Genomic DNA, 17,824 nt, shown 5'->3' with positions numbered 1-17,824 from the left:
CCACGGCTGTCAGCCAATCAGCATTCAGGGCTCGAACCAACCAGTTTATAATCTGTAGTAATAGCCTAATTTACTGCACAAAGTCTATATTCTAGAATGAACTTCCCTCCATTGTATGTTTCACTAACTTTCACTCTGTCATCTGACAAAACATTCTATCGTGATCGTGTGACAACCATTAGAGGATAACAGGTTGGAACTTTCCGATGACCTCAGGTCTCACCTCGTTTGTGACTTTACACCTTGTGTCAAAAACAGACGTGACAGGTAGCAGAGACTATGGCACGTTCACAGTGTTTATCATTAACACGTGTTCACAGCCAATGTATAACAGGTCTGGTACAGAAGAAAAAATATCTCATCTCCAATTATGTGTCAAGAATTGTCTGATGCTTCTCCCATTTCCCTTTTTGTTTCCATTTCAAATAGATTGTGTCGCCTACCATCTGAGATGTCAAACATGTACACACCTCGAACACAAAGCTTTGGCAGAACCCAGGACAGAAAACACACAGGTCTATTGAGAGACATGGCCGGCCGGGCATGTTTACAGCACTAACCCAGCTGTGAGGTGTGTGATTGTTTGGTCCTTGTGTGTTTCTATAGGGCTGTTTCCCAAATGGCACCCCATTCCCTATTAAGTGAACTACTTTTGAGCAGGGCCCATTGCGATCTGGTCAAAAGTAGTGTACTAAATAGTGAACAAGGTGCCATTGGAGACGCAGCCCTAGCCTGGCAAGGCCCTTGTATAGAGGAAGAAGTCTCAGGGAGCCAGACAAAGCAATGTACCCAGCCAGGCACTCCTCTGATGCTTGTCAATGTACATTTCCTCCCATTCTCCTCAGACCCAATCACACAACAATGGAGACTGGGCAATGCGGTCATTGAAACAACATCATTGTAGACAATGAATAGTGTAGGTTATGCCTGTCTCCTTAATGTGCTGGGCTAAATCAATCTGTGTGGCCTGGTGGATGAAAAACAACAGAGCTGCTGGCTGGTGAAACAACTCTCCCTCTTTCTCTCTCAATTCAATTCAATTTCAATGTAAGGGCTTTATTGGCATGGAAACACATGTTAACATTGCCAAAGCAAGTGAACTAGATAATAAACAAAAGTGAAATCAACAATAAAAATGAACAGTAAACATTACACTCACAAAAATTCCAAAAGAATAAAGACATTACAAATGTCATATTATGTGCAAATATTTAAAGTACAAAAGGGAAAATAAATAAACATAAACATGGGTTGTATTTTACACTGGTTGCCCTTTTCTTGTGGCAACATGTCACAAATCTTGCTGCTGTGATGGCACACTGGAATTTCACCCAATAGATATGGGAGTTTATCAAAATTGGGTTTGTTTTCAAATTCTTTGTGTATCTATGTAATCTGAGGGAAATATGTTTCTCTAATATGGTCATACATTTGGCAGGATGTTTAATTGCAACATTGTAATTATTTCACCACTATGGCCTATTTATTGCCTTAACCCCCTTATCCTACTTCATTTCTACACACTGTATATGGACTTTTCTATTGTGTTATTGACTGTATGTCTGTTTATCCCATGTGTAACTCTGTGTTGTTGTTTTTGTCACACTGCTTTGCTTTATCTTGGCCAGGTCGCAGTTGTAAATGAGAACTTGTTCTCAACTGGCCTACCTGGTTAAATAAAGGTCAAATATATATATATATATATATATATATATTTTAAAGGAGGTTAGGAAGTGCAGCTCAGTTTCCACTTCATTTTGTGGGCAGTGTGCACATAGCCTGTCTTCTCTTGGGAGCCAGGTCTGCCTACAGCGGCCTTTCTCAATAGCAAGGCTATGCTGACTGAGTCTGTACATAGTCAAAGATTTCCTTCAGTTTAAGTCAGTCACAGTGATCATGTATTCTGCCACCGTATACTCTTTGTTTAGGGACAAAGAGCAGTCTGGTTTGCTCTGTTTTTTTTGTTAATTCTTTCTAGTGTGTCAAGTAATGATATTTTCTCATGATTTGGTTGGGTCACACTCTCACCTGCAGGGAACCCATCCCAGATCTCCAACCAGTCGTAGCGACACAGTGCCCCGGGTGGAGGGGTGGTGTCAGGCTCCATGTCGAACGTGTCAAAGTCCACCACGATCTCTGACATTTTGGGGGCGATGATCATGAAGGTACAGTCCAGGTTGTTGGGGTACTTGTCAGGGAAGCCTGGTGTCTTTATAACGCCCTTAGACGAGGTGAAGTTTCTAGAACACTCAGGTCCTGATGAGAAGATGGAAAAAAATATGCATTGTATGTGAAACTTTGCATGTCTTTATCCTGTTCTGACATATAATATTTGGGTCCATGGCTGTAGTTTTGTGGCTTTATGTTTGTATTAAATGTATTAATGCTGTTATTTATCACCATAATCACTGTATTTGTCTGTAACACTGATCATACAGCAGTTGAGGATCTGAAAGCAAGCAATATGTTGACATAACTACAATGCTGTCACTTGGATTTATATAAACCATTGTTAGCAGGGGTTCATGGGTTCCTGAGTCCATTTACTCAATTACCACTGAGGTGTCCACTGAGCCTGTTCCTATTGGTCACACCTTCAGTGCCACTGGCTGGCTCTGTCTGTGTTTTGACTGGGGGGCGCCTGGTATTTACTGACTGCTGCAGTCAGACACAAACACCCTGGGTTGTTTTTGGAGACTTTGTGGCCCGACAAACCCCTCACCCCCACTCCACCTCACTCCAACAAACCCCTCACCCCCACTCCACCTCACTCCAACAAACCCCTCACCCCCACTCTACCTCTCCCCAACAAACCCCTCACCCCCACTCCACCTCACTCCAATAAACCTCTCACCACCACTCCACCTCACCCCAACAAACCACACACCCCTAGCACCTCACCCCTACAAACCCCTCACACCCACCACCTCACCCCAACACACCTCTCACCCCCACAAACCCCTTGCCCCTACCACCTCACCCCCACTCCACCCCAACAAACCGCTCACATCCACTCCACTCCACCCCACTCCACTCCACCCCAACAAACCGCTCACCCCCACTCCACTCCACCCCAACAAACCACTCACCCCAACAAACCACTCCACCCCAACAAACTGCTCACCTCCACTCCACCCCAACAAACTGCTCACCTTGACTCCACCCCAAAAAACCGCTCACCTCCACTCCACCCCAACAAACCGCTCACCTAAACTCCAACCCAACAAACCGCTCACCCCACTCCACCCCAACAAACCGCTCACCCCCACTCCACTCCACCCCAACAAACCGCTCACCCCCACTCCACTCCACCGCAACAAACCGCTCACCCCCACTCCACTCCACCCCAACAAACCGCTCACCGCCACTCCACTCCACCCCAACAAACCGCTCACCGCCACTCCACTCCACCCCAACAAACCACTCAACCCCATTCCACTCCACCCCAACAAACCGCTCACCCCCACTCCACCACAACAAACCACTCACCCCCACTCCAACCCAACAAACCGCTCACCCCGACTCCACCCCAACAAACCGCTCACATCCACTCCACACCACCCCAACAAACCGCTCAACCCCACTCCACTCCACCCCAACAAAACGCTCACCGCCACTCCACTCCACCCCAACAAACCACTCACTCCCACTCCACCCCAACAAACCGCTCACCCCCACTCCACTCCACCCCAACAAACCACTCACCCCAACAAACCACTCCACCCCAACAAACCACTCAACCCCACTCCATTCCACCCCAACAAACCGCTCACCCCCACTCCACTCCACCCCAACAAACCGCTCACCGCCACTCAACTCCACCCCAACAAACCGCTCACCCCCACTCCACTCCACCCCAACAAACCGCTCACCCCCACTCCACTCCACCGCAACAAACCGCTCACCCCCACTCCACTCCACCCCAACAAACCGCTCACCGCCACTCCACTCCACCCCAACAAACCGCTCACCGCCACTCCACTCCACCCCAACAAACCACTCAACCCCATTCCACTCCACCCCAACAAACCGCTCACCCCCACTCCACCACAACAAACCACTCACCCCCACTCCAACCCAACAAACCGCTCACCCCGACTCCACCCCAACAAACCGCTCACATCCACTCCACACCACCCCAACAAACCGCTCAACCCCACTCCACTCCACCCCAACAAAACGCTCACCGCCACTCCACTCCACCCCAACAAACCACTCACTCCCACTCCACCCCAACAAACCGCTCACCCCCACTCCACTCCACCCCAACAAACCACTCACCCCAACAAACCACTCCACCCCAACAAACCACTCAACCCCACTCCATTCCACCCCAACAAACCGCTCACCCCCACTCCACTCCACCCCAACAAACCGCTCACCGCCACTCAACTCCACCCCAACAAACTGCTCACCCCCACTCCACCCCAACAAACTGCTCACCCCCACTCCACCCCAACAAACTGCTCAACCTCACTCCACCCCAACAAACTGCTCACCTCGACTCCACCCCAACAAACCGCTCACCTCCACCCCAACAAACCGCTCACGCCCACTCCACCCCAACAAACCGCTCACCCCCACTCCACCCAAACAAACCGCTCACCCCCACTCCAACCCAACAAACCGCTCACCCCCACTCCACTCCACCGCAACAAACCGCTCACCGCCACTCCACTCCACCCCAACAAACCACTCACCGCCACTCCACTCCACCCCAACAAACCGCTCACCCCCATTCCACTCCACCCCAACAAACCGCTCACCCCCACTCCACCACAACAAACCACTCACCCCCACTCCAACCCAACAAACCGCTCACCCCGACTCCACCCCAACAAACCGCTCACATCCACTCCACACCACCCCAACAAACCGCTCACCCCCACTCCACTCCACCCCAACAAACCACTCACTCCACGCCAACAAACCGCTCACCCCCACTCCACTCCACCCCAACAAACCACTCACCCCAACAAACCACTCCACCCCAACAAACCACTCACCCCCACTCCATTCCACCCCAATAAACCGCTCACCCCCACTCCACTCCACGCCAACAAACCGCTCACCGCCACTCAACTCCATCCCAACAAACTGCTCACCCCCACTCCACCCCAACAAACTGCTCACCCCCACTCCACCCCAACAAACTGCTCACCCCCACTCCACCCCAACAAACTGCTCACCTCGACTCCACCCCAACAAACCGCTCACCTCCACCCCAACAAACCGCTCAACCCCACTCCACCCCAACAAACCGCTCACCCCCACTCCACCCCAACAAACCGCTCACCCCCACTCCAACCCAACAAACCGCTCACCCCCACTCCACTCCACCGCAACAAACCGCTCACCCCCACCCCAACAAACCGCTCACCGCCACTCCACTCCACCCCCAACAAACCGCTCACCCCCACTCCACCCCAACAAACCGCTCACCCCCACTCCACCCCAACAAACCGCTCACCCCCACTCCACCCCAACAAACCGCTCACGCCCACTCCACCCCAACAAACCGCTCACCCCCACTCCACCCCAACAAACTGCTCACCTCCACTCCAACAAACTGCTCACCTCCACTCCACCCCAACAAACCGCTCACCTCCACCCCAACAAACCGCTCACCTCCATCCCAACAAACCGCTCACCCCCACTCCACCCCAACAAACCGCTCACCCCCACTCCACCCAAACAAACCGCTCACCCCCACTCCAACCCAACAAACCGCTCACCCCCACTCCACTCCACCGCAACAAACCGCTCACCGCCACTCCACTCCACCCCAACAAACCGCTCACCGCCACTCCACTCCACCCCAACAAACCGCTCACCCCCATTCCACTCCACCCCAACAAACCGCTCACCCCCACTCCACCACAACAAACCACTCACCCCCACTCCAACCCAACAAACCGCTCACCCCGACTCCACCCCAACAAACCGCTCACACCCACTCCACACCACCCCAACAAACCGCTCACCCCCACTCCACTCCACCCCAACAAAACGCTCACCGCCACTCCACTCCACCCCAACAAACCACTCACTCCCACTCCACCCCAACAAACCGCTCACCCCCACTCCACTCCACCCCAACAAACCACTCACCCCAACAAACCACTCCACCCCAACAAATCACTCACCCCCACTCCATTCCACCCCAATAAACCGCTCACCCCCACTCCACTCCACCCCAACAAACCGCTCACTGCCACTCAACTCCACCCCAACAAACTGCTCACCTCGACTCCACCCCAACAAACCGCTCACCTCCACCCCAACAAACCGCTCACCCCCACTCCACCCCAACAAACCGCTCACCCCCACTCCACCCAAACAAACCGCTCACCCCCACTCCAACCCAACAAACCGCTCACCCCCACTCCACTCCACCGCAACAAACCGCTCACCCCCACTCCACTCCACCCCAACAAACCGCTCACCGCCACTCCACTCCACCCCCAACAAACTGCTCACCCCCACTCCACCCCCAACAAACCGCTCACCCCCACTCCACCCCAACAAACCGCTCACCCCCACTCCACCCCAACAAACCGCTCACCCCCACTCCACCCCAACAAACTGCTCACCTCCACTCCAACAAACTGCTCACCTCCACTCCACCCCAACAAACTGCTCATCTCCACTCCAACAAACTGCTCAACTCCACCCCAACAAACTGCTCACCTCCACTCCACCCCAACAAACCGCTCACTTCCACTCCACCCCAACAAACTGATCACCTCCACTCCACCCCAACAAACTGCTCACCTCCACTCCACCCCAACAAACTGCTCACCTCCACTCCAACAAACTGCTCACCTCCACTCCACCCCAACAAACTGCTCACCTCCACTCCAACAAACTGCTCAACTCCACCCCAACAAACTGCTCACCGCCACTCCACCCCAACAAACTGCTCACCCCCACTCCACCCCAACAAACTGCTCACCTCCACTCCAACAAACTGCTCACCTCCACTCCACCCCAACAAACTGCTCACCTCCACTCCAACAAACTGCTCACCTCCACTCCACCCCAACAAACTGCTCACCTCCACTCCACCCCAACAAACCGCTCACCCCCACTCCACCCCAACAAACTGCTCACCCCCACTCCACCCCAACAAACTGCTCACCCCCACTCCACCCCAACAAACTGCTCACCTCCACTCCACCCCAACAAACTGATCACCCCCACTCCACCCCAACAAACTGCGCACCTCCACTCCACCCCAACAAACTGCTCACCTCCACTCCAACAAACTGCTCAACTCCACCCCAACAAACTGCTCACCGCAACTCCACCCCAACAAACTGCTCACCCCCACTCCACCCCAACAAACTGCTCACCTCCACTCCAACAAACTGCTCACCTCCACTCCACCCCAACAAACTGCTCACCTCCACTCCAACAAACTGCTCACCTCCACTCCACCCCAACAAACTGCTCACCTCCACTCCACCCCAACAAACCGCTCACCCCCACTCGACCCCAACAAACTGCTCACCCCCACTCCACCCCAACAAACTGCTCACCCCCACTCCACCCCAACAAACTGCTCACCTCCACTCCACCCCAACAAACTGCTCACCTCCACTCCAACAAACTGCTCCCCTCCACTCCACCCCAACAAACTGCTCACCTCCACTCCACCCCAACAAACCGCTCACCTCCACTCCACCTCAACAAACTTCTCACCTCCACTCCATCCCAACAAACTGCTCACCGCCACTCCACCCCAACAAACTGCTCACCCCCACTCCACCCCAACAAACTGCTCACCTCCACTCCACCCCAACAAACTGCTCACCTCCACTCCAACCCAACAAACCGCTCACCCCCACTCCACCCCAACAAACCGCTCACCCCCACTCCACCCCAACAAACTGTTCACCCCCACTCCACCCCAACAAACTGCTCACCCCCACTCCACCCCAACAAACTGCTCACCCCCACTCCACCCCAACAAACTGCTCACCTCCACTCCAACAAACTGCTCACCTCCACTCCACCCCAACAAACTGCTCACCTCCACTCCAACAAACTGCTCACCTCCACTCCACCCCAACAAACTGCTCACCTCCACTCCACTCCAACAAACTGCTCACCTCCACTCCACCCCAACAAACCGCTCACCTCCACTCCACCCCAACAAACTGTTCACCCCCACTCCACCCCAACAAACTGCTCACCCCCACTCCACCCCAACAAACTGCTCACCTCCACTCCACCCCAACTAACCGCTCACCCCCACTCCACCCCAACAAACCGCTTTGAGGAGATAAAGTCACTCTTGCTTGGCATTGTACACATTATGGCATTTTACACATTCAAGTTCTACAACTGATGTACAAGACGTTCGACACAACAGAGTTTGTCTACACAAAGATGCCTATGATGACAGACACAGTTCACAGTCCAAAAGTCAGGGAGTCAGTCGACTGTCATAAAATAACATGTGCAAGCCCAGGTTACTGTTGTAATGTTGACTGATGTAGAGAAGATGAGATGACAGACGCACACAGTGTTGATGTGGGTCACTGACCCACAGGAGAGAGATGTGTCTCTCGTGTTGCCGTGCCAGATGTGACCTCTGATACATGAGAGCATGCAACATAACAGAGAAGAGTAAGGGTTCCTCTCACTTGATGTTCACACAGGTGGCGTCATTATATGGGTGACATGATGAATGGCAGAGGAGAGGCGGGCAGGTTTTGATCTGGCTCAGCTGGTGTGAGAGAGAGTGTCTGTGAGAGAGAAAGAGAGAGAGAGTGTGTGATCTTGCCTGTACTTTGTGTCTATCAACTAACCTCCTGCCAAACTCCACCCACTTGGACGGAGAACTTTCCCTGTCTAAGCCACAGTTTGATGTGGTCCTGGAAAAATGTCCGTCTTTCAAAACCACCAGACATGTGTTTTTGGTTTGAGGAATGTCAGTGAAACAATAGTGAGAGGAGAGGCCTAGACAGATATAGACTCATGGTTCTGTGGAACACCCAGTGTGTATCATTTATAAGACCACTGGTGCGTATTATGTGGTCAATGAGGGGAGGAGCTCTGGATATGGCGGCCGGATGTGTTCCAATCGTTCTGCAGTCCAAATGGCACCCTATTCCCAATTGAGTGCACTTCTTTTGACTGGGGGCCTATAGGGCTCAGATCAAAAGTAGTGCGCAATGGAGAGAATAGGGTGCCATTTGGGACACAACCACATTCATCAGTCACCCTGACGATACACTATCTTTAACACAAATGGTGCTTGTCTTCATCATGAGAGCAGTTTATGACAATTTCCAGTGTCACTTTTCTCTCGTCGTAAAGATAGACCTATAGCCAGAGTCGTAGCTTGGCTTGTCACAGTATATTACACTTCCTAAATGGGAACAGAGCCATAGAGGTACCATATAGGGAGCAGAGCCATAGAGGGACAGAGCCATAGAGGGAGCAGAGCCATATATGTTCCATAGAGGGAACAGAGCCACAGAGGGAGCAGAGCCATAGAGGTTCCATAGAGGGAACAGAGCCATAGAGGTTCCATAGAGGGAACAGAGCCATAGATGTTCCATAGAGGGAACAGAGCCATAGAGGGAACAGAGCCATAGATGTTCCATAGAGGGAATAGAGCCACAGAGGGAGCAGAGTCATAGAGGTTCCATAGAGGGAACAGAGCCATAGAGGGAGCAGAGCCATAGAGGGAACAGAGCCATAGAGGGAACAGAGCCATAGAGGGAGCAGAGCCATAGAGGGAACAGAGCCATAGAGGTTCCATAGAGGGAACAGAGCCATATAGGTTCCATAGAGGGAACAGAGCCATAGAGGGAGCAGAGCCATAAAGGTTCCATAGAGGGAACAGAGCCATAGAGGTTCCATACAGGGAGCAGAGCCATAGAGGTTCCATAGAGAGAACAGAGCCATAGAGGTTCCATAGAGAGAACAGAGCCATAGAGGTTCCATAGAGAGAACAGAGCCATAGAGGTTCCATAGAGGGAACAGAGCCATAGAGGGAGCAGAGCCATAGAGGGAGTAGAGCCATAGAGGGAACAGGGCCGTAGAGGGAATAGAGCCGTAGATGGAACAGAGCCGTAGAGGGAACAGAGCCATAGAGGTTCCATAGAGGGAACAGAGCCATATAGGGAGCAGAGCCATAGAGGGAGCAGAGCCATAGAGGGAGCAGAGCCATAGAGAGAGCAGAGCCATAGAGGGAACACAGCCATAGAGGTTCCATAGAGAGAACAGAGCCATAGAGGTTCCATAGAGAGAACAGAGCCATAGAGGTTCCATAGAGGGAACAGAGCCATAGAGGGAGCAGAGCCATAGAGGGAGCAGAGCCATAGAGGGAACAGAGCCGTAGAGGGAACAGGGCCGTAGAGGGAACAGAGCCGTAGATGGAACAGAGCCGTAGAGGGAACAGAGCCATAGAGGGAGCAGAGCCATAGAGGGAACAGAGCCATAGAGGGAGCAGAGCCATAGAGGGAGCAGAGCCATAGAGGGAACAGGGCCGTAGAGGGAACAGAGCCGTAGATGGAACAGAGCCGTAGAGGGAACAGAACCATAGAGGTTCCATAGAGGGAACAGAGCCATAGAGGGAGCAGAGCCATAGAGGGAGCAGAGCCATAGAGGGAGCAGAGCCATAGAGAGAGCAGAGCCATAGAGGGAACAGAGCCATAGAGGGAACAGAGCCAAAGCGGGAACAGAGCCATGGATATTCCGTAGAGGGAGCAGAGCAATAGAGGGAACAGAGCCATAGAGGGAACAGAGCCATAGAGGTTCCATAGAGGGAACAGAGCCAAAGCGGGAACAGAGCCATGGATATTCCGTAGAGGGAGCAGAGCAATAGAGGGAACAGAGCCATAGAGGGAACAGAGCCATAGAGGTTCCATAGAGGGAACAGAGCCATAGAGGGAGCAGAGTCATAGAGGTTCCATAGAGGGAACAGAGCCATAGAGGGAGCAGAGCCATAGAGGGAACAGAGCCATAGAGGGAACAGAGCCATAGAGGGAGCAGAGCCATAGAGGGAGAAGAGCCATATATGTTCCATAGAGGGAACAGAGCCATAGAGGGAGCAGAGCCATAGATGTTCCATAGAGGGAACAGAGCCATAGAGGGAGCAGAGCCATAGAGGGAGCAGAGCCATAGAGGGAGCAGAGCCACAGAAGGAGCAGAGCCATAGAGGGAGCAGAGCCATAGAGGGAGCAGAGCCATAGATGTTGTCTCCTGACCCCTCCTGTCTCAGCCTCCAGTATTTATGCTGCAGTAGTTTATGTGTCGGGGGGCTGGGGTCAGTTTGTTATATCTGGAGTACTTCTCCTGTCCTATTCGGTGTCCTGTGTGAATCTAAGTGTGCGTTCTCTAATTCTCTCCTTCTCTCTTTCTTTCTCTCTCTTGGAGGACCTGAGCCCTAGGACCATGCCCCAGGACTACCTGACATGATGACTCCTTGCTGTCCCCAGTCCACCTGGCCGTGCTGCTGCTCCAGTTTCAACTGACCTGAGCCCTAGGACCATGCCCCAGGACTACCTGACATGATGACTCCTTGCTGTCCCCACTCCACCTGACCGTGCTGCTGCTCCAGTTTCAACTGTTCTGCCTTATTATTATTCGACCATGCTGGTCATTTATGAACATTTGAACATCTTGGCCATGTTCTGTTATAATCTCCACCCGGCACAGCCAGAAGAGGACTGGCCACCCCACATAGCCTGGTTCCTCTCTAGGTTTCTTCCTAGGTTTTGGCCTTTCTAGGGAGTTTTTCCTAGCCACCGTGCTTCTACACCTGCATTGCTTGCTGTTTGGGGTTTTAGGCTGGGTTTCTGTACAGCACTTTGAGATATCAGCTGATGTACGAAGGGCTATATTAATACATTTGATTTGATTTGATTAGATGTTCCATAGAGGAAACAGAGCCTTAGAGGTTTCATAGAGGGAGCAGAGCCATAGAGGTTCCATAGAGGGAGCAGAGCCGTAGAAGGAATAGAGCTGTAGATGGAACAGAGCCGTAGAGGGAGCAGAGCCATAGAGGGAGCAGAGCCATAGAGGGAACAGAGCCATAGAGGGAACAGAGCCATAGAAGGAGCAGAGCCATAGAGGGAGCAGAGCCATAGAGGGAGCAGAGCCGTAGAGGGAGCAGAGCCGTAGAGGGAGCAGAGCCATAGAAGGAACAGGGCCGTAGAGGGAATAGAGCCGTAGATGGAACAGAGCCGTAGAGGGAACAGAGCCATAGAGGTTCCATAGAGGGAGCAGAGCCATAGAGGTTCCATAGAGGGAACAGAGCCGTAGATGGAGCAGAGCCGTAGAGGGAGCAGAGCCATAGAAGGAACAGGGCCGTAGAGGGAATAGAGCCGTCGATGGAGCAGAGACGTAGATGGAACAGAGTCGTAGAGGGAGCAGAGCCATAGAAGGAACAGGGCCGTAGAGGGAATAGAGCCGTAGAAGGAACAGGGCCGTAGAGGGAATAGAGCCGTAGATGGAGCAGAGACGTAGATGGAACAGAGTCGTAGAGGGAACAGAGCCGTAGAAGGAACAGGGCCGTAGAGGGAATAGAGCCGTAGAAGGAACAGGGCCGTAGAGGGAACAGAGCCATAGAGGGAGCAGAGCCGTAGAGGGAGCAGAGCCATAGAAGGAACAGGGCCGTAGAGGGAATAGAGCCGTAGATGGAGCAGAGACGTAGATGGAACAGAGTCGTAGAGGGAGCAGAGCCATAGAAGGAACAGGGCCGTAGAGGGAATAGAGCCGTAGATGGAGCAGAGACGTAGATGGAACAGAGTCGTAGAGGGAGCAGAGCCATAGAAGGAACAGGGCCGTAGAGGGAATAGAGCCGTAGATGGAGCAGAGACGTAGATGGAACAGAGTCGTAGAGGGAGCAGAGCCGTAGAGGGAGCAGAGCCATAGAGGGAGCAGAGCCGTAGAGGGAACAGAGCCGTAGATGGAGCAGAGACGTAGAGGGAGCAGAGACGTAGATGGAACAGAGTCGTAGAGGGAGCAGAGCCGTAGAGGGAGCAGAGACGTAGATGGAACAGAGCCATAGAGGGAACAGAGCCGTAGATGGAGCAGAGACGTAGAGGGAGCAGAGACGTAGATGGAACAGAGCCATAGAGGGAACAGAGTCGTAGAGGGAGCAGAGACGTAGATGGAACAGAGTCGTAGAGGGAGCAGAGCCATAGAAGGAACAGGGCCGTAGAGGGAATAGAGCCGTAGATGGAGCAGAGACGTAGATGGAACAGAGTCGTAGAGGGAGCAGAGCCATAGAAGGAACAGGGCCGTAGAGGGAATAGAGCCGTAGATGGAGCAGAGACGTAGATGGAACAGAGTCGTAGAGGGAGCAGAGCCATAGAAGGAACAGGGCCGTAGAGGGAATAGAGCCGTAGATGGAGCAGAGACGTAGATGGAACAGAGTCGTAGAGGTTCCATAGAGGGAGCAGAGCCATAGAGGTTCCATAGAGGGAACAGAGCCATAGAGGTTCCATAGAGGGAGCAGAGCCGTAGAAGGAATAGAGCTGTAGATGGAACAGAGCCGTAGAGGGAGCAGAGCCATAGAGGGAGCAGAGCCATAGAGGGAACAGAGCCATAGAGGGAACAGAGCCATAGAAGGAGCAGAGCCATAGAGGGAGCAGAGCCATAGAGGGAGCAGAGCCGTAGAGGGAGCAGAGCCGTAGAGGGAGCAGAGCCATAGAAGGAACAGGGCCGTAGAGGGAATAGAGCCGTAGATGGAACAGAGCCGTAGAGGGAACAGAGCCATAGAGGTTCCATAGAGGGAGCAGAGCCATAGAGGTTCCATAGAGGGAACAGAGCCGTAGATGGAGCAGAGCCGTAGAGGGAGCAGAGCCATAGAAGGAACAGGGCCGTAGAGGGAATAGAGCCGTAGATGGAGCAGAGACGTAGATGGAACAGAGTCGTAGAGGTTCCATAGAGGGAGCAGAGCCGTAGATGGAACAGAGCCGTAGAGGGAACAGAGTCGTAGAGGGAGCAGAGCCATAGAGGGAGCAGAGCCATAGAGGGAACAGAGTCGTAGATGGAGCAGAGCCGTAGATGGAACAGAGCCATAGAGGGAACAGAGTCGTAGATGGAGCAGAGCCGTAGATGGAACAGAGTCGTAGAGGGAACAGAGCCATAGAGGGAGCAGAGCCGTAGAGGGAATAGAGTCGTAGATGGAGCAGAGCTGTAGATGGAACAGAGCCGTAGATGGAACAGAGCCGTAGAGGGAACAGAGTCGTAGAGGGAGCAGAGCCGTAGAGGGAATAGAGTCGTAGATGGAGCAGAGCCGTAGATGGAACAGAGCCGTAGATGGAGCAGAGTCGTAGAGGGAACAGAGTCGTAGATGGAGCAGAGCCGTAGATGGAACAGAGCCGTAGAGGGAACAGAGCCGTAGAGGGAACAGAGTCGTAGATGGAGCAGAGCCGTAGAGGGAACAGAGCCGTAGAGGGAACAGAGCCATAGAGGGAACAGAGTCGTAGATGGAGCAGAGCCGTAGATGGAACAGAGCCGTAGATGGAGCAGAGTCGTAGAGGGAACAGAGCCATAGAGGGAGCAGAGCCGTAGAGGGAACAGAGTCGTAGATGGAGCAGAGCCGTAGATGGAACAGAGCCGTAGATGGAACAGAGCCGTAGAGGGAACAGAGTCGTAGAGGGAGCAGAGCCGTAGAGGGAATAGAGCCGTAGAGGGAATAGAGCCGTAGAGGGAATAGAGCCGTAGAGGGAGCAGAGCCATAGAAGGAACAGGGCCGTAGAGGGAATAGAGCCGTAGATGGAACAGAGACGTAGATGGAACAGAGTCGTAGAGGGAGCAGAGCCATAGAGGGAGCAGAGCCATAGAGGGAGCAGAGCCGTAGAGGGAACAGAGCCATAGAGGGAGCAGAGACGTAGATGGAACAGAGTCGTAGAGGGAGCAGAGCCATAGAAGGAACAGGGCCGTAGAGGGAACAGAGCCGTAGATGGAATAGAGCCGTAGAGGGAATAGAGCCGTAGAGGGAGCAGAGCCATAGAAGGAACAGGGCCGTAGAGGGAATAGAGCCGTAGATGGAGCAGAGACGTAGATGGAACAGAGTCGTAGAGGGAGCAGAGCCATAGAGGGAGCAGAGCCGTAGAGGGAGCAGAGCCGTAGAGGGAGCAGAGCCGTAGAGGGAGCAGAGCCGTACAGGGAGCAGAGCCGTAGAGGGAGCAGAGCCGTAGAGGGAGAAGAGCCGTAGAGGGAGGAGAGGCCAATGCAGGCACAATTTTTAAGTCATACATATGGCAGGTAGCCTCGAGGTTAGAGTGTTGGGCCAGTAACCGAAAGGTCGCTGGTTCAAATACAGGAGCCGACAAGGTGAAAAATCTGTTGCTGTGCCCTTGAGCATGGCACTTAACCCTAATTCCTCCAGGGGTGCTGGACAATGGTGATCCTGGCTGTGACCCCACTCCTCGTGGGTGTCTCAGGGGGACTTACACACGTGTGATTATTTCTTAAATGCATCCCAAATTGTTCCCTATTCCATTTATAGTGCACTACTTTTGACTACTACTTTTTTAAAACAGTGCATTATATAGGGAATAGGGTGCCATAGGGTTCGTCTCTCTAACACCCTCCCCCAACACCCCTGTCCTAGATTCAGATTCAGCCTATCTTTGCCAGAGCATTCATCTAATGTGCAGGTCACCCCTGAGCCTCCAAGGATAAACTGTCCATTAACTAAATGAGCCTGAGGCTACCGCACCTGTCCCTCCCTCCCTCCGTCCGTCTGTCCGCTCCAGTGGAAAATTCCCAGCTTCTCCCACTAGCACTTCTAGAGCCAAACGGGAGCAGGAACAACTCAGCAGGAAGACTTAGCAACAACAGGAAACCTGCTCCTACTGCATCCATCCCCATTCTGTAACAACCACAAGCACCAGGCGTGGACGGGAGAGATACAGGCAGAGACTCAGACAGCCAGGTAATGGGTTCCAAGCAGTGATGACTGATAGAGGAAGAAATCAGAAGATGGGTTCATTGTCATGACTGGAATGGAATGGAAAGGTATCAAACACATGTGTTGGATGTGTTTGATACCTTTCCATTCCATTCCAGCCATTACAATGAACCTGGCCACCATTGGTTCCAAGATGAGTCTTTTCAGGAGAGTCAGTGTGTGTTGTACCTTCCTTATCAGATCTGTTATGATTGGCTCTCAGTCAGCTGGATAGAGAGAGACTGGCCGGGCTAATAGGGATTGGATAAAGGACATGGGAATGGGGTTCCTTCCTTTAAAGGCTGATATGAATGTTTACAGTACTCTCCCTGTCCTGCATCCTGCCCCCCGAGGGCCATTCAGGGTCCCTGGGTTCATTTGGCTTCAACAAGGGTGACCCACAGTACTGACGCTAGTTGTATAGGAAAGGATGAAGTAGCTTTAACTTTAGCTTGTAAGACCTTGAACAAAAGATTTAGCCTCTTAGCTGCAAATTCTAATTGGCCCTTAGTCATGCATTGACGGCAATGGGAGACTAAGTGAAAATTCCTCTTAGGTGGAAGTTAGGATTCAGCCTTGTCTGTATTTGAACAGAGTGAAACAAGTAATAACACATAATAGTGAGAAATACTTTAGAAACGGTTCAACACCGTATCCAAAGAGGCTGACCTGTCTTGAAGACCTCGTAGCGCACTGAGAATCCAGCACCGGGAGACTCGTAGTCGGACACAAACTTGATTAGGAGCTCGTTGCCGCTGGAGATGATGGGGGAGGGGGCTATCTTCCCACAGAACTTCCCCAGGGTCGGAGCCTCCTCATCCCCACCGTTAAACACCTCCACATAGTCATACCTGAGGACACAGAGAGGGGAGTAAGACTTACTTATTGTACAACACTGCTGCAGTAGCTAAACAATAGCTAAACAATAGCTAAAAGGTAGCTAAACAATAGCTAAAAGGTAGCTAAACAATAGCTTAAAGGTAGCTAAACAATAGCTAAACAATAGCTAAAAGGTAGCTAAACAATAGGTAAAAGGTAGCTAAAAAATAGCTAAACAATAGGTAAAAGGTAGCTAAACAATAGGTAAACAATAGGTAAACAGTAACTAAACAATAGGTAAACAATAGATAAACAGTAGCTAAACAATAGGTAAAAGGTAGCTAAACAATAGGTAAACAATAGGTAAACAGTAGCTAAACAATAGGTCAAAGGTAGCTAAACAATAGGTAAACAATAGGTAAACAGTAAGTAAACAATAGGAAAACAATAGGTAAACAATAGGTAAACAATAGATAAACAATAGATAAACAATAGGTAAAAGGTAGCTAAACAATAGGTAAACAATAGGTAAACAGTAGCTAAACAATAGTGAAATAGATCATTATTTAGGTTTGGAGGTTTGACCACAGCACTGGGCCTCAACCTACTGCAATTAAGGAAAATACATGTTCATAGAGTAGTATGGTGAGCATGGCTGCGTCATGCTCATAACATGATGCAGCCACCACCATGCTTGAAAATATGAAGTGGTACTCAGGGATGTGTTGTGTTGGATTTGCCCCAAACATAACACTTCGTATTCAGGACATAAAGATACATTCTTTGCAGTTTTACTTTAGTGCCATATTGCAAACATGATGCATGTTTTGGAATATTTGTATTCTGTGTAGGCTTCCTTCTTTTCACTCTGTCATTTAGGTTAATATTGTGGAGTAATTACAATGTTGTTGATCCATCCTCAGTTTTCATCTATCACAGCCATTCAACTCTGTAGCTGTTTTAAAGTCACCATTGGCCTAATAGTGAAATCCCTGAGCGGTTTCCTTCCTCTCTGGCAACTGAGATAGGAAGGGCGCCTGTATCTTTGTGAACTGGGTGTATTGATACACCATCCAAAGT

The 17,824-nt window shown here is 51.6% G+C and overlaps 1 protein-coding gene across 2 annotated transcripts in view; it reads right to left on the bottom strand.

Annotated features, from left to right (window-relative positions):
• Positions 1 to 17,824, bottom strand: part of LOC110508191 (neuropilin-1a) — a 78,233-nt gene that overhangs the window by 41,482 nt on the left and 18,927 nt on the right. For both annotated transcript variants that reach the window (XM_090224841.1, XM_036965890.2), the window contains exons 3-4: positions 16,595 to 16,776; positions 2,029 to 2,256 (exon numbers count right to left, since the gene is read on the bottom strand). In XM_090224841.1, coding sequence (XP_090080967.1) covers positions 2,029 to 2,256; positions 16,595 to 16,776 — 410 coding nt within the window. The remainder of the gene's footprint in view (positions 1 to 2,028; positions 2,257 to 16,594; positions 16,777 to 17,824) is intronic.

The sequence above is a fragment of the Oncorhynchus mykiss genome, chromosome 28, assembly GCF_057628025.1.
Source record: "Oncorhynchus mykiss isolate SJ-2025 chromosome 28, ASM5762802v1, whole genome shotgun sequence".
NCBI classification, from domain to species: domain Eukaryota; kingdom Metazoa; phylum Chordata; class Actinopteri; order Salmoniformes; family Salmonidae; genus Oncorhynchus; species Oncorhynchus mykiss.
The sequence above is the reverse complement of the archived record's forward strand: the minus strand, read 5'-3'. Positions and strand labels throughout refer to the sequence as shown.